This window comes from Lipophrys pholis (assembly GCF_963383615.2).
Source record: "Lipophrys pholis genome assembly, contig: SCAFFOLD_52, whole genome shotgun sequence".
NCBI lineage: Eukaryota > Metazoa > Chordata > Actinopteri > Blenniiformes > Blenniidae > Lipophrys > Lipophrys pholis.
This window is the reverse complement of record NW_028292091.1, coordinates 146269-167447: the sequence shown is the minus strand read 5'-3', so window position 1 is coordinate 167447 and position 21179 is coordinate 146269. Positions and strand designations below refer to the sequence as shown.

The 21179-nt window shown below is 54.4% G+C and overlaps 1 protein-coding gene across 1 annotated transcript in view; it reads right to left on the bottom strand.

Annotated features, from left to right (window-relative positions):
• Window positions 1–300: 300 nt before the first annotated feature.
• Window positions 301–21179, bottom strand: part of LOC308128191 (titin-like) — a gene marked incomplete at its 5' end in the record, with an annotated part of 167030 nt that continues 146151 nt past the window's right edge. The window contains 23 exon segments of the mRNA XM_080493900.1: window positions 301–1442; window positions 1632–2456; window positions 2799–2952; window positions 3027–8170; window positions 8267–8872; window positions 8977–9282; window positions 10406–10981; window positions 11076–11375; window positions 11539–11841; window positions 11916–12500; window positions 13561–13863; window positions 13943–14245; window positions 14316–14615; window positions 14697–14984; window positions 15112–15705; window positions 15789–16070; window positions 16149–16451; window positions 16544–16849; window positions 16938–17237; window positions 17317–17607; window positions 18017–18322; window positions 18396–18698; window positions 18778–20838. Coding sequence (XP_080350026.1) covers window positions 1150–1442; window positions 1632–2456; window positions 2799–2952; window positions 3027–8170; window positions 8267–8872; window positions 8977–9282; window positions 10406–10981; window positions 11076–11375; window positions 11539–11841; window positions 11916–12500; window positions 13561–13863; window positions 13943–14245; window positions 14316–14615; window positions 14697–14984; window positions 15112–15705; window positions 15789–16070; window positions 16149–16451; window positions 16544–16849; window positions 16938–17237; window positions 17317–17607; window positions 18017–18322; window positions 18396–18698; window positions 18778–20838 — 15032 coding nt within the window.

The window sequence follows — 21179 nt, the reverse complement described above, 5'->3', positions numbered from 1 at the left end:
GGAGGAGAGGTGCAGAGGTGGAGGAGAGGTGGAGTGGTGTAGGAGAGGTGCAGGGGTGGAGGAGAGGTGGAGTGGTGGAGGAGAGGTGCAGAGGTGGAGGAGAGGTGGAGTGGTGTAGGAGAGGTGCAGGGGTGGAGGAGAGGTGGAGTGGTGGAGGAGAGGTCCTGGGGTGGAGGAGAGGTGGAGTGGTGGAGGAGAGGTCCTGGGGTGGAGGAGAGGTGGAGTGGTGGAGGAGAGGTCCTGGGGTGGAGGAGAGGTGGAGTTTCCTCCATCAGCGTTAAACAGACTCAGACTCAGTTTAGTGCAGAACTTCACTCTTTATTCAATCAAATTCCAGGAGGACAAAACACCGTCACCACATTACCACACCCAAACGGCAGCTGGAACTCCACCCGTCAGGGGGCGGAGTCTCAGCTGCCAACACGCCACGAGGCCTACGAGCTACACACACTCAAACACACGCTAGCTAGCTGTCCTCCTGGAGGGGGCGCTGCTCCTGCACGGCAGAGCCAGAGGCGCCCCCCGGTGGCCGGGAGGTGTTAGTGAGGAAGGCGCCGCCGGCCGTCCCGTGCAGGAGCGGCGCTCGCTTTGAAGGCGGCGGCGAGCGCAGGCCGCTCGCGCTCGCCGCCGCCGCTCGCCAGAAGGCGGTTTGTGGACGCAGTCGGTCGGAGCACAAGGCCGCGTCGTGGCGCCCCCGTGAGGGTGACGGAGGCGGCAGTCGGGGTCTTACGCTCACGGTTCAACTCAAAGAGATGGAGCGTATGGATTCTCTCCAGAAGGAGGTCACGTCGGCAGGGAGCCTCTCTACCTGCCGAGGCTTCACACTTAAAGACTTCAACTTCCTGTTGAGGCACGAGGTTTGGTTCCTGGTTCAGCAGGGTATTCGTCCCCGAGGAAACTTTCTCCTGCTGAACTCCTCTGAGTTCCTTTCACTTCATAGTGTCGTCATAAATAACAATACATACATTTCCCATAACCGTTCAGTTCGGCTATATACATTATGTACACGTCACAGAATCAGCTGATTCAGCACATTTCATCACGGTCGACTTTAGTTTGGCACAAAGTCCAGATCGGTACAAAACCTTCCTATTTACAAGTCGTAGCTGATTGGTCGGAGCGGGGCGGGACGGGGGGCGACGGAGGAAGTTAGATGGAGCGGACGTGAACGTTGACGGTGGCGGAGGCGGAGCCCAGCTCGTTGGACAGCTGCAGGGTGTAGGCGCCTCCGTCAGCCTCCTTCACCGGGCTGATGACCAGCGTGGACATATCGCCGCTACTTTCCACGCGGCAGCGCCCATCGCCGTTCGGGAGCATCCGCCCGGAGCGCAGCCAGCGGACGGAGGGGGTGGGGTCTCCGGAGAACAGCCCCGCCACCGTCAGGCTCCTCCCAGGCTCGGCGCTGACGTCCTGCGGGAGAGCCTCCACCTTGGGCGGAGCGCCTGCGGACACAAGACAAAACGGAGCCGGTCAGAATGCTGCGGCGGTCGTTCTGGAAATCACATGCACGCCATGCAGAGTGCCCAACCTCCACCTGACCTCCACCCAAGCAGTTGGGAGTCTTTTACCTGCTCGCCTCGGCCCACCGTGACTCCGTCGGGCCTCCGTCAGGCCTCAGCTGGAGAACTCACCTCGTCTGCTGCGGCCGACGGCACTCAGCGAGGACGAGGATGAGGACGAGGACGAAGACAAAGATGCCTCCACATGCGAACGTGCAGACGTGATCTCCACCGAGCGGCCGCTGGAGCTCATGGACGCCAGGGCCTGTTCCATGACGGTCGACATGCTGCTGGCCTGTGTCTGCATGCTCTCAGCAGAGTGGGCGGAGCCACTGATGATACCGGCCTGTGTCTGCATGCTCTCAGCAGAGTGGGCGGAGCCACTGATGATACCGGCCTGTGTCTGCATGCTCTCAGCAGAGTGGGCGGAGCCACTGATGATACCGGCCTGTGTCTGCATGCTCTCAGCAGAGTGGGCGGAGCCACTGATGATACCGGCCTGTGTCTGCATGCTCTCAGCAGAGTGGGCGGAGCCACTGATGATACCGGCCTGTGTCTGCATGCTCTCAGCAGAGTGGGCGGAGCTGCTGATGATGCTGGTCTGCACCGAAAGGGTCTGCATGCTCTCCACTGAGAAGACGGTGGCAGCAGAGTGGGCGGAGCTGCTGACGGCCTGTTTCTGCATGCTCTCAGCAGAGTGGGCGGAGCTGCTGAGGGCCTGTTTCTGCATGCTCTCAGCAGAGTGGGCGGAGCTGCTGACGGCCTGTTTCTGCATGCTCTCAGCAGAGTGGGCGGAGCTGCTGACGGCCTGTTTCTGCATGCTCTCAGCAGAGTGGGAGGAGCTGCTGACGGCCTGTTTCTGCATGCTCTCAGCAGAGTGGGAGGAGCTGCTGACGGCCTGTTTCTGCATGCTGGCCTCAGAAGAAGCTCTTATTCTTGTTGCTTCTCCCATAAGAGCTGCGAGGATGCAAACAACAAGCAGACGCCTCGTGAACAAACTCATGGGAAGGTCTCTGTGTTCAAACCCCAACATCTCCACCCTGCTGCACTTTCATCCCTTCATTCTTTAAATTACGTAGATGAAGATCTACGCCCAAACCTAAAATCCTTGACTGCAACCAAATGATAAAAAGATCTGAAAATGGCACCGAAATATGAGCTGATGATGATTATGTGGTGAACCAGCCTACACATGTCTGAAGGTTTGTCCTCCAATGAGACGAACTTCCATTACAGAGACGAAGACTCTATATCGGTTAAAGGGTAGAAAACAAGAGGCGTCTGGCGTTCAGGACTTACTGAGCACGTTGAGCGACGACGTGGCAGAACATTGTCCAAATTGGTTTCTGGCTGTCACGGTGTATTTTCCAGCGTCGGCCTCCGAGGCCTCGCAGATCTCCAGAGTGAACACACTCCTCCGCTGGACCAGTCTGATGTTGGAGCTGACGGAGATCTGCACAGACAGGAAGTCATGATCATTTGGTGGACAGTGTGGTTGAAGAAGGAAGTGAGGACAGAAACACTCACCAGCACGTTGTCTTTCAGCCACTCCACATCAGGGAACGGCTCTCCTGAAACCTCACAGGTCAGTGTCACCTTCTGTCCCTCGTCCACGATCTGGGACCGAGGCTGCACCACGAAGCCAGGCACTTGGGACTTCCTGTCAGGGGCCGGGGACATGAGCCCATCTTGTTCGGATGGAGGTGGAGATTTTGGAGTGGGAGACTTTGGCGAGATGGGGGACTTGACTCTCTGGGATGAGGTGACGGGTTCAGGGGACTTGACTCTCTGGGATGAGGTGACGGGTTCAGGGGACTTGACTCTCTGGGATGAGGTGACGGGTTCAGGGGACTTGACTCTCTGGGATGAGGTGACGGGTTCAGGGGACTTGACTCTCTGGGGTGAGGTGACGGGTTCAGGGGACTTTGGAAGGGGAGATTTGGCCTCTGGCGAGGTGATTCTGGGCGACGCGACCACTTTGTCCTTGGATTGAGATTTGCAGATCTTCAGGGTGAAATGTGCCTCCTGCTTGCCGCCAGCGTTTTCCACCAGCAGAGTGTAGCTGCCTTCGTCCGATGTCTCCACGCTGGAGATCTCGAAGGAAGAGTTGTACTGCGTGGAGACGATGTGGTGGCGGGCTGAAGGACTGACCACGGATCCTTCTCTCAGCCACGTGATTGACGGTGCTGGCTCGCCGTCCACATCGCAGTCAAACCTGGCATTGTCGCCCTCCTCCACGGTGAGGGACTGGGGTTTGGTCAGGATTTTAGCGGGAACATGAGGTTTCTCAGTAGCGGTGGTGGTCTTCACAGTCTCAGTCACAGTTTCCTTGATGGTGGTTTTGGAGGATGCAACGTGGTACACCTCCGTCCTGGTCATCTCCGGGAGGTGGGCCGATGGAGGCTCTTCGTCTTTGCGGAGTGATGAGAAGGCGGCGTACTCCTCTCCAGCTACATCCAGCGTGGCGTAATCAGAAGTCTCACCTCTGGTGTTCTTGGCGACCACACGGTACGTGCCGGAGTCTTCGGTGACACAGTTTGTGATCTGGAGTGTGAGGACTCCGCTGATATTGCTCATGTGGTATTTGCTGCTGTGGTGAATCTCTTTACTGTTGTGGTACCACTTGACTTGCGGTTCAGGCGCGGCCTGGAGGTTCAGGGTGAACCTGGTCTGGGTGCCATACGGGACGCGGTGAGACCGCATCCTGATGGTGATCCGAGGGGCGTGGTCCAGACTGAACGGAGCCTGCGTCACCACCTCCATCTTCCTCTCCACAGATCTCCTCTCAGACCTCAGAGCTTGTTTTCTCTCCTCGTATCTGGACATGAAGTCGACTTTTGGAAAGGTCACGTCGGACTTTGCAGCCTTCTCTGGCGTTGGCGATCTCCTCCTTGCAGGTTCAGGCATCGGAAGCTTCTTGACGGGTTTGGGGCTGAATTGAGAGGTGAAAAGCGTCAGGTGCTCGGATTCAGTGGCTTCAGAGTAAGTGGAAACTGTCACGGTCGTTTCCTTTTTGGCAGCTCGTGTTTTCTCTTCAAAGTCCATGCGTTTGAGTTGACTCCTGTACGAAGAGATTCTCTGAGCAGTGGTCGGTGGACGCAGCAGCTCCTGGTCTTCCCTCTCTTCATACACCCTCTGCTTCTGTCTCGGGGGTTTGTACGTGGCCTTGTCATGACGCTGGCGGAGCTCCACGAAGCTCGGGCCGGCCTCGTACTTTGATGGGATTCTATAGGAGTCGTATCTGGGAATCTCTTCGCCCTCCTCGTCGTCGCTGTAGACTCTTCTGGGCGATGAGGGTCGGAGGGCTGCGAGCTCGAAGCGCACTGGGCTGAGGCTGGGTGGGGAAGCAGAGTAGCCGAGCTCCAGCTCCTCTTCCAGACGAAGCCGTTCCTCCTCCGTTCTCTTCATGGAGAGGTACTCGTTGACGGGCAGCAGGAGCTCTTCATCTGACAGGTCACCCAGAGACCTCCTCCTGATGCGGTGGTAAGCGTCCATCTCTGGGGAAGGCGTGCGGTGCCTCGCCGGCCTCACGGTCTCCAGATCGTCCTGAGTCAGAGAGGCAATGCGCCACTTGGGCTTGTACTGGTCCTTGATCCTGATGGGTACCTCGTAGAACTGCTCCCACCGGGACAGGCGGATACGCTTCATCCTCTTCTGCTTGATTTTGTCCATCGGCTCCGGGAACTCATACTGGTCCCGCAGCTTCTTGTACCACTTCATGTCGGAAAGCGGCTTGAAATGTTTGATCTCCACGTCCTCCTCCAGAACCGCTGGGTTGATGACGCGAGGTGCTGGGACCACGTATGGCATGCGAAGCCTCTTCTCGTCCGCCCTCTTTTTCCTCTCCTCTTTTTCTTTCTGTATCTCGGCTTCAGTCTTCTGTCCCTTCTTGGTGGTCACAGCGGGTTTGAACATGGTGGCGGCCTCCCTCACGGCCTGTATGGCTGCGGGTGGGAGAGGCAAAACCTCTGTGCCCGACAGAATCTGGTGCAGCCTCACCTTTTTGTCCAACGCCTCTTTTCCAGCCACTTCTTTCTTCTTCTCGCACTCTTCATACTCTTTCTTCACATGTGTGACACGCTCGACTTTGAGTGTGGCCTGGCAGCTGGCCGATCCAGCAGAGTTGGTGGCGGTGACTCTGTACACGCCAGAGTCCTCAGGAAGAGTATCCTTCACATGCAGGATGTAGTAATCCAAACCTTCATGGACAACCTCAATGGAGGGTCCGAAGGCCAATGGCAAGCCGTCCTTCTCCCACTTCAGAACAGGGTGTCCTGACACTCTGATCTCGAAGCGTACGTTCTGGCCCTCCCTGCACTCTACGTTTGCCAGCAGGCGTTTGAACATGGGCCTCAGCGTGAGATCGGCAGGTTTCGGTCGGGGGACGACGGTGAGCCGAGCTTTGCAGCTGTCGTCACCGTACCTGTTGCGAGCAACGACACTGTACTCCGCATCATCCTCCTTATCTAAGTTGTGGATGATGAGTTGATACAGGCCCGTATCGCTGATGAACGTGTACTTTCTGTCATCGTTTCCAGGGACCAGCTTCTGTCCAGACTTGTGCCAGATGACCCGGGGCTCAGGGTGAACCGTGATGGTGACGCCAAAGCGCAGATCCTCTCCGAGGTACGCCGTCCGGTTGACCAGAGGAAGAGTGAACTCTGGGGGCTTCTGGAGCATCCTGGCAGTGTCGACTCTCCGCTTGGTTTTCTTGACCATGCGGGTGGTGAAGAAGTCACGGTAAGATCTGACGCCGCTGATGAACAGCTCTGCATAGGCGCTATCTTCACCGTACTCATTTACGACCTTACACCTGTAGGTGCCGTCGTCGGCTCTGGTGACCTTGTTGATGCTGATCACAGCCAGACCGTCCTCGTATTCAATTTCGTATTTGTCGCCAGCCTCTAGCTGCCGGACGCCGCAGTACCAGGTCACCTCTGTCGTGCTGTCATAGTTGTCAATATTGCAGACGAACTTGACATTGTGTCCCTCGTTCACCACCGCATGCCTGATCTGGCCCGCGAGAGGACCGTGTTCGAATGGAGCTATCTTCACCTTGGCGACAAAAACACCACGCTGGGACCGGATGGAGCCTCCACTGGCCACCCGGGCAGCAGAGACCACCGTGGTCCACTCTTTCTTCACCATCATCTGGTAGTATCTCTTGTGTCTGCTGCTTTGGATCGCCCTGCTACTGATTTCCTCTGCCGGCTTGGTGAGCCACGGGTGTGCCAGAGCCTCGGTAGCGGTCATACGGTGCTTACGCTCCTTCGTCATCAGGCGGTCTGTGAAGTCCAACGCCTCGACACTGACTTGTTTGAAAGACTCGTCATCGTAGCTGTAGGCTGCATTGGAGATGTTGTCGATCATCTGCTGGTTGGTTTCGGCAGTGAAAGGATTCAGTCCACTGAGCAGCACGTAGGTAAGGACACCAACTGACCACATGTCAGTGACGGTGCTCACCATGTCACACTGGTGGATCTCAGGGGCAGCGTACTCCGCCGTAGTGTACTGGACCTTGATTTGGTCTCCTGGAGTCAAGTGTCTGGACTGTCCCAGCTCGATGATCTTCACAGTGGAGCTGGTTCTCGTTGTGTAGATGATGTTCTCTGGTCTGATGTCAAAGTGTCCATAGCTCTCGGCATGCAGGAACTCCAGAGCTGAGCAGACCTGAGAGATGTAATTCACAATCTCACGCTCGTTCAGCTCAAATTCTGCCGTATTTAGACGTTCAAAGATGTCAACACCGGAGATGAAGTCGTAGACCATCACCAGCTCTTCCGGGCTGTCGAAGGACTCATGGAGGAGGAGGTAGTTTGTGTGTTTGGCCAGATTCAGTGTAGCAATTTCCTTCTTGACGATTGCCTGGTCTGCACCTCTCACTTTGACAAACTTGGCCATGTAGGTCTTCTCTGAGGAAACGTCAACGCAGCGGTGGACAATGCCAAACTGACCTCTTCCCAACTCCTCTGCAATGGCATATTTGTTGTGCAGATTTTTGGCATCAGAGTGTGGAGCTTTGCTCCTGGGAACACGTCCGGTGTCATCTACCTCCCTGTCATAGAGCAGGACTCTGGATTTGTCCTCTTTGGTCATAACAGGCCCGCTGGACTCAGACGGGGCACTTTGTCCAAACTTGTTCTCAGCCACGACTCTGAACTGATAGCTGGTTCCTCCGAAGAGGTTGATGACCGTGTACCGGGTGTCACGCGACTGTGCGACGCGCTGCCACCTCTCTGCGGTGGTTGGACACTTCTCGATGATGTAACTGATGACCTTGCTGCCTCCGTCGTTGGCTGGCGCCACCCAGTTCAGCGTCACCGAGTCTCTAGAGACGTCACTGGCTTTCAGTCCACGTGGAGGGTCGGGGACGTCGGCGACGTCCAGTTCCACGGTTTGTTGGTCAATGCCGAACCTGTTCTTTGCACAGACGATGTAGAAACCGGCGTCCTTTTTGTCCACTCCGTTTGGGAAGACCAACGAAGTGAAGGATCGGGTAACGATAACTTGGTAGTGGCCATTGCTGTCGATCAAGTCTTGTCCCTTCTGCCATGTGATGACAGGATCTGGCTTGCCTCCGAAAGGTATCTTGATATTAACCACCTCTCCACGCAGGGCAGGGATGGCCTCCTTGTCCTTCAGGTTCTTGGGCAGGTTTATCTTGGCAGGGACTAGTGAAGAAATACATTTGCAGTGAGTTGATTCATCTGAAAAATTCTAAATATAGCTCTAAACATTCTACACAAATGGTGTATTTGTGAGCTTACCTTCAACATCCAGAGAGACAGTAGCACAGATGGAGCCTCCTTGGTTGGTGGCTCTGATCTGGTAAACGGTGGAGTCCTCCTCATCGGCCTCGGTGATGACCAGCTGATGGTAACCTCCTTTGAACTCCTGGATCTTGATCTTCTTTCCGTCAGAGTAGATCTCCTTCCCTCGTCTGAACCACTTGATCACGGGCTTCGGCTGCCCAAGGATCTTGCAGACCAGCGTCGCGTTGCTCTTGTACTTGACGCTCATGTTCCTCAGCTCTTCCTTAAACGCAGGCGCACGGACATCGACGGTGGTGGCGGGAACGGCGGGAGCGGTCTCCTCGCTGTAGTCACTCTGTCCTCCGAGGTTCTCGCACTTCACGCGGAAGATGTACTGTACCCCTTCGGTCAGATGCACGACGGAGAAGACGGTCTGCTTGATCTCATCCGTGGTCACCGCCGTCCATTCGGTCCATTCCTTCTTGTCCTTCTTGTGCTTCTCCTCCAGGCTGTAGCTCTTGATCTTGGACCCGCCGTCGCTGAGCGGCGGCTTCCAGGAAACCACGCAGGAATCTTTGGTGATTCCAGAGACAACGGGTGACAGAGGAGGCGTCGGTCTCTCTGTGACAAAAAGAAAACCCCGTCACTCACAGTAATAAACACTTTAGGGACCCAGAGACACTCACAAGACACAACATGAGCAGCAGTCTAACTGTTGGACTCACCCAGCTGGCTCTTGATGAGGATAGGTGAGCTGAGCTCTAGCGGCTCACTGTTGCCGTAGCGATTCTGGGCGTACACACGGAAGAAGTACCCTGCGCTGTCCACAAGGTTGGGCACACGACAGGAAGTGCCGTTGATGGATGAGGACACCAGCTGCCACTCCGTCCCCTCCTTGTCCTCGCGCTTCTCCACGATGTAGTTGGTGATCATGCAGCCTCCGTCGTCCTTGGGCAGCTTCCAGCTGATGATGACGGAGTTCTTCAGGAGGGCTTCCAGCACGATGGGGCCCTGAGGCGTGTCGGGTTTGTCTAAGAAATGACAGAAACAGAGTCTTTAGTCTTCAGACTGAAACTGCTGGAAGAAATGACTCATTTAGTTCAAAATATATAACATGTGACCTGTCGTTTTAAAGTACTTCCAGTTTTTAAAGAACTGTTGGTTTAAACCTCCTATAGCTGTATTTATAATCAGGAAGAGTGAATGGATGGATGATGGATGGATGGATGATGGATGGATGGATGGATGATGGATGGATGGATGGATGGATGGATGGATGGATGGATGATGGATGGATGGATGATGGATGGATGATGGATGGATGGATGGATGGATGGATGATGGATGGATGGATGGATGGATGATGGATGGATGGATGGATGGATGGATGGATGATGGATGGATGGATGGATGGATGGATGATGGATGGATGGATGATGGATGGATGGATGAACTTTGTCTGCCCCAAACTGTGACAGAGATTCTTTGATGAGGTTCCTCAATAAAACAAGACACTAAAGACAGGAGACTGAAGACAGGAGACTGAAGACAGGAGACTGAAGACAGGAGACTGAAGACAGGAGACTGAAGACAGGAGGTCTCAGGTGCTAAAGGTCGAGTTAAAGAGAAAAAGGAAATATACCTTCAGCTCAGTGTCTTTTGGGTTTGTTCAGGTGGTTGTTTCAGTGGGAATAAAGGACTTTTCTAGATATTTGTGTGGGACGTATTTATTAAGGGTTTCTGCTCCTTGTTCAAGGTGTGACGAGAGGGCAGGAGCTCCCCGACCAAGACTTCAGTCTGAAGGTAGGAGCTCCACCTCGTTGGGACGAGACGCTGTCTCTCACTTATTGGGCTTTTCTTGGTGGAAGTTTTTTTGCCCCACTATTCAAGATCTGTGTGTTTCATCATGGCAGTACTCAGATTACAAATGGGCTGCACACGTCTAGATCCTGTCTGTGATTGGACGCTCGCACTGCCACTGTAGTATGACTACAGAAGGACAAAGCAAAGCTCTTCTTTGCTGTCTAACCTTCTACATCAGAGAAATCCTAAATGCTGTGAGAGCTCTGGTGAGGAGAGGAACACGGTTTGAATCCTGGACTGGATTATGGGGGGATTGGAACAAGGATTGGACCGTATGACTGAGAGCATTACCATAGATCTCCACATTGAAGGCGGTGTCCGCTCGGCCAAAGTGGTTGTGGAGTCGGACCCTGTATTTGCCTCCGTGGACTCGGCGCTGGACGTTCTTGATGACCAGGTGGGTGTAGTGCTCCGTGGTCTCGATGCTGACGTCCTCACTGTTCTCCAGGGTCTTCGCCCCCTGCAGCCACATGATCTTCGGCTCTGGACGGCCGATGTAAACGGCGTGAATGCGCAGGGTGGTTCCCAGGCCGGCGTAGAAGGTTTCCTTCAGCTGGTAGTCAGGGTGGAAGGACGGTGCCGCCTCCAGCACCAGAGCGCCGGTGGTCTCAGCCTCGCCGGCGTCGTTGATGGCTTTGCAGGTGTACTCGCCCTCATCCTCCTGCTGGTCCGTCATGATGGACAGCGAGTGGTTTCGGCCGTCGGAGCTCATCTCAAACTTGCGAGACTCGATGACCTCCTTGTCGGCATGATACCACTTGATCTCCGGCATGGGCCTGCCGATCATCTGGCACTTCATGACCGCCGGCTGGCCCAGCTTACAGGTGACTTCATCCATCTCCTTCCTCAGGCTCGGCTTTGCTTCAACTGCAGGCAAGAAAGACACAGATCGAGGTTTTAAAAAAGGATGTACGTGTGGTATATATATATATATATATATATATATTTGTTTTGTCCTCACCACTCAGTTTGGTTTTAATGCAGGTGGCGGTCCGGCGTGGTCGGCTCATGCCCGTCTCGTTTTCAGCAAAGACTCTGAACTCATACTCGGTGGCCTCGGCGAGTCCTGGCATGGTGAACTCCTTCTCCTTCAGCCGCTGCTTGTTGCTCTTCTTCCAGCTGCTCTCGATGGACTTGCGGTACTCCACCCAGTAGCCCAGCACCTCCTTTCCTCCGTCACACTCTGGAGGCTGCCAGCGGATTCTGATGGAGTTGTTGCTCACACTCATCGTGTCGATCTCGCCTGGTTGGCTCGGCTTGTCTGGAGGACAGGAGAAGGAAAATAGTCTTCCTAATCAGTCTTGTGAATCACTACTGATGGAAACCTTTACACCGTTATGACTCGGGAGCAACGCTCCGGAGGACCCTACAAACAAAGTGACACAAGCGATGGATCATGGTGGATGGCGGTTTTTCAAACTCACCGAATGGATCTTTGCATGTGACAAGGTCAGAACCCGGACCGGCCTCGCTCTCGCCGATGTCGTTGACAGCGACGATGCGGAACTGATAGTCTGTATCCGGAGTGAGTCCCGGAAGAGTAAACATGGTGGATGTGATCTTGGTCCCGTGGCGGGACCAGGTCTCAGCGGACTTCATCTTGTACTCAACAAAGTAGCCGGTGATGGCAGAACCACCATCGTCCTTAGGTCTGGACCAGGCCAGGGCCACAGAGCTCTTGGTGACGTCCATGATCTCTGGTTGGGTGCTGGATGGCTCAGGTGGACCTGGATTGGAGAGCAGATCATTCTTCAGTAGTGTTAAATGAACAGGAACAGGTCCTGAGGAAGGGGGTACTTACAGAGAGGAGTCTTGGGGATAACTGGCTCTTCAGACTTCAGAGATGTACTGATACCAAAGGAGTTTTCAGCGGTAATCTTGAAGTGGTACTCTGTTCCTTCCCTCAGGCCCTTCACTACCAGCTGGGTTTCCGTCACCCGTGAGTCGACTGTGTACCAGGCGTTCCTTGTCACCTCTCGTCTCTCCACAATGTAACCGAGGATCTCAGAGCCGCCGTCATCTGCCGAAGCCTTCCAGGACAGCTTGACAGAGTTGGCCTGGACCTCCTCAAAGACCAACGGTCCCTCTGGGGCACTCGGGCGGCCGATGACCTTCACCTTGATCTGGGCCTTCTTCTTGCCGACCTTGTTCTCCAGTTGGAGGTCGTAGATGCCAGAGTCGCCGCGCTCAGCACCCTTGATCACCAGCTCACTGGCGTCCTCTGTGGAGGCGATCATTGCCTTGGCGGAGACGTTCCCGCCGTCTTTGGACCACTTGCAGCTGGGATGAGGTTTACCCTTGATGGGGACCGAGAGTCGGACCACTCCTCCATGGCGGACCACGTACAGGTCTTTGTATTTCAGCTCCAGGTCGTAGTCCGGAGATTCTGGAGAGCAGCGATTGGCAGAGTTTTTGGAAGTCATTTCACAAACATTTAACGAACAGTAAAATAAAACGTGACAAACGAAGGTCTGAAGAGGCTCCGTCTTACCAAGCAGCTTGTCAAACCATTTCAACCATTTCAGAAGATCCCACAAATGAGGGAACACAACTCTGCAAAACTCTTTGACCAGCAGCTCCTCTGTCCCGACCGTACCAACGTATCAGCCAAGCACGCAAACAGTGGAAATGTTTGCAGAAGCTAATGTCCGAATGGCGCCACTGCAGATGTTCTCAATGAGGATTTTATCAAATGGATCGAACTATTTCTTAATTCATTTGGCAGGACAGAAACTGACATCATGGAGGATTAGTTTGACGCTCATTTCAAGGACTCCAGGCTGAATTCTGAGTTGCGTCTAAACATTTCATTGAGACTCTTATTTTTCTATAGTCCAGCCAAGACCGTCGGATGCTTTACTCCCAATAAGCGAGTGATCCCACTTCTAGGGGAGGTCCCCCCCCCCAAGTCCTTCATGACCGGGTTACAGGTTTAAAAGACATGTTGGGCCTGTTTTTGGATAAGACGTGTGATCCTGGGCTGGCAGGCAGGAGAGAAGCTCTTTTTAGGAATCAGGATCCTTTATAGGCTGCAGCGTCAACATCTCAAGACTCCCTCCTAAAGGGCAGGAAGGACGAGGGTTCTCATACTCTGTGTTCGGAGTAGTTCTCTTATACTTCAGAAGAAATCAATGCAATTTTTGACAAAAGTATTCAGACAAATCCTGGGTGGTCAGTTTTGAACATCAGTACCATCAGGTGACAAATATCCAGCAAAATCTTTTGCCTGCAGCTGTACCGCCCAGCGGAAACTCTGCAAAACCAGCGTTTCAGCTCAAGGTCACAGGTAAAGGAGAAGCTGTTGGATAACTCGCCGGGGCCTTTCCTGAATCATCTCCCAACCTCCCGACGACACGACAGACCGAGTGACATGTTGACTCTTCTGCCTTGAAGGGTTTTTCAGTCGGAGCCCATGAGACACCCATAAGTCTTTCTTACACACTTACCGAGCATCTCAGTGACGATGACGGTTCCCGGCACCTCCGCAGGTTCTCCGGAGCCGCCGGCGTTGCAAGCCATGATGCGGAATTTGAACTCCTCCCCTTGAGGCATGTTGGTCAGTGTGTACTCGCAGATCAGAGACGGTGTGGTGTTGCACTTGATCCAGGCCATGGTACCCGCCTTCTGCATCTCGATCAGGTAGCCGTCCACCCGGGCGTCGCCCTCCTCGTCCGGAGGACTCCAGGCCAGGGACACGGAGGTCTTGGTGGTGTCGGTAATCCTTGGGTTCTGAGGACAGCCTGGTGGATCTGAGGAGGAGGAGGAGCATGTCAGGATCATGTTTCTTCTTTAAATGCACACTCCTAGCCTATCAACCCGCTCTCTTACCGATGGGATCTGTCGCCACTGCTGGTTTAGACGGAAGGCTGGGCTTGCTCAGGCCTCGAGCGTTGATGGCTGTGATTCGGTGTTCGTACTCCAGGCCTTCGATCAGCTCGGTGGACCTGTACCTGGTCATGGTGATGGGGTTCTTGTTGGCACGCACCCATCGGTCAGACCTCACCTCTTTACGCTCCACGATGTATCCAGAAACTTCCAGCCCGCCGTCTTCGTCTGGTTGTTCCCAGGCGATAGTCATGCCATCTCGAGACACGTCAAAGACGATTGGACGGCCAGGAGGTCCGGGGACGTCTGTGGAAAGAAGAATATTCTTAATGTTCTGCCTGGAAACAGAATCTACTGTGAAGTTCTTCAAACTTACTCTTCAGGCTCTTGCAGGTGACAATTTCCGACTGGAGGAACTCTCCGGTTCCGTAACGATTCATTGCCGCGGCTCTGAAGACGTACTCGTCTCCCTCGATCAGGTTCTCAAACTTGAAGGTTGGCCGGCTGACGGCCTCGCTGACAGGCACCCACCCTGGTCTGTGGGCGTCGCGCTGCTCCACCACGTAACCACTGATGGGGGCACCGCCGTCTCGAACTGGAGGGTCCCAGCTGCAGGTGACGGTTGTGGCATCGATTTCGTCAAACCGGATTGGTCCCTTCGGCTCGTCGGGTTTGGCTAGTCAAAGTGAAAGAAGAGAGAATATTGATGAGTCATATCAAACTCAGATGGACATTAGAGAAGAGCTGCCGGACTTACAGAGGACGACGACTTTGACTATTTCGGTCGTGACTCCAACGGAGTTCTTGACCTCCAGTGTGTAGTCACCAGTGTCATCGATGGTGGTGTTGGACACGCTCAGTTTGGAGAACTTGCCGGAGCTCTTAATCTTCACGCGGTCAGTGACTTTCATCTTGTTGTCGGCGAAGTACCAGGAACAGACGGGAGGAGGTCTGCCGACGATGGGCAGGTCCAACTCCAGAGTTCTACCAGCGAGGACATTCACCACCTTCTGAGGAATACTGGAGAAGTCCACTGCCGGCATGACTGCAAGAATCAGACATGAGACAGATGATGATCACTCTGATCAATTGAATTAATAATATTATTACTATGATTATCATTAATTAATCAATGGATGTCTGCCGGTGCTAGAAGCCTCTTCCTGAGTTACCTCTCTGCTCCTTCACCGTGACGGGAGCCACCAGCTCTTTGGGCTCGCTGGCTCCTCGGTTGTTGACGGCTTTGACCCTGAACAGGTACTGCTCGTTCTCGTTCAGCTTGTCCACGGTGTGCTCGAAGTCGGTCATCTTCATTGTGGCTACCTTCATCCACTTGTCGGTGCCGAACTTGCAGGCCTCGATGACGTAGCCGGTCAGCCGGCTGCCGCCGTCGTGCTCGGGTTTCTCCCACCCCAGGACTACGGAGGTCTTTGTGACGTCGACCACCTCCAGCTTATGCGGCGGCAGAGGGACCTCACACACCTGGACAACATCAGGAGTCTCGCAGGATTCACCGACGCCATAAATATTCTCTGGAAGAACGCGGAAGTAATAGAGCATGCCCTCCATCAGACCGTCGATCTTGTAGGAGGTCTTGCTGCACTTGGAGGTGACGGTCTTGTAGGCTCTCATGGAGGCCTCGCGTCTCTCGATGATGTAGTTGTTCACTGGAGCACCACCGTCCACAGTAGGGGCTTCCCAGGAGATGATAGCAAACTCTTTGGTTAGCTCCTTGATCTTGATTGGTCCTGTTGGTCCAGGAGTATCTGAGCAGGAGACACGGCTGAGAGTAAGACACAGTTTGAGGAAGTAAGATCACGTTTGTTCCGATCACTCTTCACCAGCTCACCATAGACTTTGACCAGGATGTTGACTTCCTGTTTGCCTGCAGAATTCTCTGCAACCAGGGTGTATTTGCCGGCGTCGTAGCGGTGCACCTTGTCGATGATGAGCGTGGTGGATGTGTTGGTGACCTCGATGAAGCCTCGACTGTGGAGGTCAACTCCAGGTTTGCTCCAGGTGATGGTGGGCGCCGGACGACCGGTTACATTGACGAAGAGCCGCAGGGAGCCGCCGGCACGCAGGCAGATGGTCTTCTTCAGGTCGTCGTGGAGTTCAAAGTCGGGAGTTTCTGTGCAAGAGGACAGAGACGTTAGCGTTTTACCAAAGTGGATGCATCAGAAAGTTGCGGTCTTTGGGGTTTACTCACCGAGCCTCTCTGCTGGTTCCGTCTCTGCACACGGTTCGCTGAAGTCTCCGGTACCGTTGATGTTGATGCCAGCCACTCTGAAGCAGTACTTCTTGCCTGCGGACAGTTTGGTCACCACATACTCGGGTGAGCGCAGCGTCTTTTCGTGGGCTTTGGTCCACTCCTCCGCTCCGGCCTCCTGCATCTCCAGGACGTAGCCCATCACGTCGGCTCCGCCGTCGTCCACCGGCCGTGACCAGGCCAGGCTAATGCTGTCGGCGTGGGTGTCGGTAATGCGGGGGATGGAAGGAGGAGCGGGTGTGCCTGAGGAGGAGGAGGAGGAGGAAGGAGGTCAGAGATGTGGTAACAAGAAACGACCTCCCCTCTGCAGTCGGCTGCATGTGGTTTAGACTCACATGTGGGAACTCTGCAGACCACATACAGGGACACCTCACTGGGCTCGCTTTCCCCGGCCTTGTTGATGGCCGTCACTCTGAACTGGTAGATGTTTCCTTCGGTCAGACCGGACACCTTCAGGGTGGTGTCCAGCTGAGTGCCGTCCCTGTTGACCTTCACCCAGCGGGCGCTCTTCCTCTCGTGTCTCTCCACCAGGTAGTGGATCAGTGGGCTGCCGCCGTCGCTCTCCGGCTTCATCCATTCGATGGTGGCGAAGTCCTTTCCTGACGCCAGGATCTCCGGAGCTCCAGGAGGAGACGGGACAGCTGTAGGAGAAAGGTGGATCAGGGTCAGGGTGGAGGCGTCTGAGCCCAAACAGTTGTGATTGGACGGCATTGTGGAGGCAGGACTTACTGAAGGTGTTCCTGGCGACCATGGGCTCCGACTGTAGGAAAACTCCTGCGCCGTACTTGTTGACGCCGCGCACCCTGAACAGGTACTCAGTGTTCTTGAACAGGTTGGTGATGTCACAGCTCTGCTCTTTGCACTCGTCATTCATGATGACCCAGTTGAGTCGGTTGGTGTCGCGGCGCTCCACCAAATAGTGACTGATGGCGTCGCCGCCGTCCTCCAGAGGAGGCTTCCAGCTCAGCGTGCACGACTCCTCAGTGATCTTACTGATCTCGATGATGCCTTCACACACTCCGGGTGTATCTGGAGGAACAAACCGACGCTCTGCACCAGAACACGACCATCTGATAAATGTCTGACGGTCAATGCAAGAGCCACTTACCCAGCACCTTGACGTTGACCTCTGCAGTTTTGGTGCCGCTGACGTTCCTGACGGTGAGGATGTATTTCCCTGTGTCGTCTCGGTCGCAGAACTTGATGATGGCCATGGCCTTTGTCGAGGTGTACTGCAGGTGGTACTTCTCACATAGTTCCAGTTCCCTGTTGCCTTTGGACCAGGAGGCCTTGGGATCGGGTCGGCCTCCCACCGCAGCGTCCAGAACCAGGTCTGAACCAGCTCGGACCGACACCGTCTCAGACAGGAGTTTACTGTCCAGCTGGGCCTTCGGTGGTTCTGTTGTGTGGAGACAAAAAATACATTACAGTCATATGGATGTTAATTATAATACTGAGTAGTAATACATTAGTAATAATTAATAAATTCTTAATGATACATTAATAAACCCTTAGTAATAAATTATTATTATAAATTATACATTAATAAATCATTAATAAATCATTAATAAATCATTAATAATACATTAATAAATCATTGGAACTACATTATTAACACATAACAAGCCTGTGATCAAAGCACATCATTATTCTAATGTCACATATTGTAAAAGTAAAGAAGGAGCTAGTCCAGAACCAGTCTGAAACTGGTCCAGAACCAGTCTGAAACTGATCCAGAACCAGTCCAATACCTCTGTAAAACAAAATTCAGAATGTAATAAAAGTACTTTTGGGCTAACAGATCTTACCAAAGTCGGTCTTGCACTGCACAGAGCCGGTGGACTCGGATGGCATGCTGTAGACCTGGTTGGCGTTCTTGGCAATGACCCTGAACTCGTAGGGCTCACCCTCGCCAAGCGCGGTGACGGTGTAGAACTGCTCCGTCACGTTGGTGTAGTTGCACTTGAGCCAGCGTCCCTCCCCGGTCAGCGTGTACGGCTTGCGCTCGATGATGTAGCCCACAATGGGACTGCCACCGTCGTTCAGCGGTGCAGACCACTTGAGGGACACGGTGGTTCTGGTCACGTTGGTGACTTCAGGTTTACTCGGCGGATCTAAGCGTCAGATCGAGTTCGTGAGACACATTCTTATCGGTGTGTTTGAGGTAGAAACAGAGAGGAGACTCACCGACGGGGTTCTGAGCCACTGCGCCCTTCGAGGCCTCGCTGGCTTTGCTCAGCCCGGCGCTGTTCATGGCGTAGACCCTGAACTGGTACTCTAGACCTTCCACCAGACCCTCCACCTTACTGTAGCACTCGAAGCAGGGGATCTTGTTCTCCCTCACCCACAGGATGTTGTTCCTCTCCTTCTTCTCAATCCAGTAGCCCGTCACTTTGCTTCCTCCATCGTGGTATGGCTCCTCCCACTTCAGAGTCATGGTGTTGGCGGTGACGTTGAACACCAACGGTTTGGTGGGGGGGCCCGGAGGTGCTGGAAGTCAAATCACACGTTAACATTTTCACAGATGAAGTTTGTGTCTGCTGACATGATGTGGGGAAGAGGAACTTACTGTACGGATGCTCGGCGACGATGGTCTCGGACTCAGTCGGCTTGCTGATGCCGAACCGGTTCTCGGCGGAGACCCTGAAGGTGTACTGCATGTACTTGGTCAGGTGACTGACATGCAGCGACGTGCGTTTCACGCTGGAGTTGATGAGCTGCCAGGCCGTGGAGCCGGACTCGCGCTTCTCCACGATGTAGTTGGTGATGTCGGTGCCTCCGTCGTCCTCGGGCGGGCTCCAGTTCACTACGCAGGACTCGGAGGTGATGGAGGAGATCTCGATGGGTCCATCTGGGGGACTGGGTCTGCCGGTGACGTTGACTTCAATGGTGAAGGTCTTGGTTCCCGCCACGTTCTCCAGGGTCAGGTAGTATTTGCCGCCATCGCCTCTCATGGCCTCTTTCACCGAGATGCTGGTTCTGTCCTTGGTGGATTTGATCGAGACCCGGTCTGAGCTCTTCAGCCTCATCTCCTCCAGCTTCCAGCTGATCTTTGGAGCAGGTCTGCCGCTGATGGGAACATCGATGGTAAAGGTTTTGCCAGAACTGCAGGTCACGAGTTGGTTGGCGATCTCGCTGAGATCGGCAGCGGGTTCGATGTGAGGCTCTTTGACCAGAACCGGAGCCAGAGTTTCTTTAGCCTGGCTGAAGCCGGACTCGTTCTTCGCTTTCACTCGGAAGTCATACTCGTCACCCTTGTTGAGCTTGTCAATGACGTAGGTGAGGTTCTTTGTGTTGCCGACCACCACCCACTTGTCTCCACCCTTCGGTCTGGCTTCGATCAGGTAACCCTGGATGCGACTGCCGCCATCGTGTTCCGGTTTGAGCCAGCCCAGCAACACCGAGCTGTCTGTTGTGTCCAAGATGTCCAACCTCTTTGGCGTAGCCGGCTCTGCAGTGGCAATGACGGGTTCTGTCAGCTCGAATGCCTCACCCACACCGTGCTGGTTCTCGGCAGATACTCTGAAGAAGTAGGGCACTCCTTCCAGCAGGTCCTGGATCTTCAGGATGTGCTGTGTGCACTTCCCGCCGGACTGTTGCCACGTGCGCCGGCTGGCCTCGCGCCTCTCCACGATGTAGTGGTGGATTCGGGCTCCGCCGTCGTTGACAGGGGGCTCCCAGATGACCGTGACCGAACCCCTGGTCACCTCCTTCAAGGCGACCGCCTGTGGAGGTCCGGGAGTGTCCATCACCTTCACCACGAACGTGACGGCCTTGCTGCCGCTGGAGTTCTCCAGGTTGACGGTGTACTTGCCCGTGTCGGTCCTGGAGCAGTGCTCGATGCTCAGAGAGCTGTGACCCTCGGCGGTGGAGACTTCCGACAGCACACCCAGCTCGCCGTCCTCCTTCACCCAGGAGGCAGTGGGACTAGGTTTTCCCCTGAAGTTGACGGCCAGGCACACCGAACCTCCGGCCTTGACAATGTGCGTTTGTTTGAAGGTGGCGTCGATGTCGACCTGCGGAGGCGTGAGCCGGTCCACCGCCTGAGCGGGCTCAGGGAGTTCTTTTTCCTCGCCCCGGCCCACCTGGTTCACGGCCGCCACGCGGAAGTTGTACTCGGCTCCCGTCTGGAGACCCTTTGCCGTGTAGCTGGTTTCTGCCACCAGCTCCCGGTTCACTCGCTCCCACTCCTCTCCTTTGGCCACCTCCACGATGTAGCCCAGGATGTCCGAGCCGCCGTCGTCCACCGGCCTGGTCCATTCCAGGCTGATGGAGCAGCTGGTGGAGTCGGACACGCAGACCACCGACGGAGCACAGGGAATGTCCTTGGGCTCGGCCGCTCTGATCGGCATGGAGACGTTGCTCGGGGTTCCCACGCCGGCGTCATTAACAGCCAGGACGCGGAACTCGTACTCCACATCCTCCGTCAGCTGCAGCACCTTGTGGGCGCAGTCCACGATGGGCTTCTTGGTGATCACCTTGTAGAAGCGGACGGTCTTCTTCTCCCGTTTCTCCACGATGTAGTACTGGACGGGGTTTCCTCCGTCTGAGGTGGGCGGCGTCCAGGACAGCGTGATGCTCTCTCCGGTCATCTCGGTGGCGTCGGGAGTACCGGGAGCGTCCGGGGTCGCTGCAGCAGACAAGGTAGTGATCAAGGTATTGATCAAGGTAGTGATCAAGGTATTGATCAAGGTAGTGATCAAGGTATTGATCAAGGTAGTGATCAAGGTAGTGATCAAGGTATTGATCAAGGTAGTGATCAAGGTAGTGATCAGAACGACTGAAGTAATCTGAGTCACCCTGAAAGTAGCTTAGTCTTCATTCTTAGATTAGAAAGTACTCTAATTACTGATGGATTGAAACTTGTACTGTGTCTGTTCAGTAAATGTGTTGATAATAAATCTTTTGTCAACAAGTCAAATGTTGTTTTTACAACTTTATTCTATGAATACTCTATTACTTACATAGATT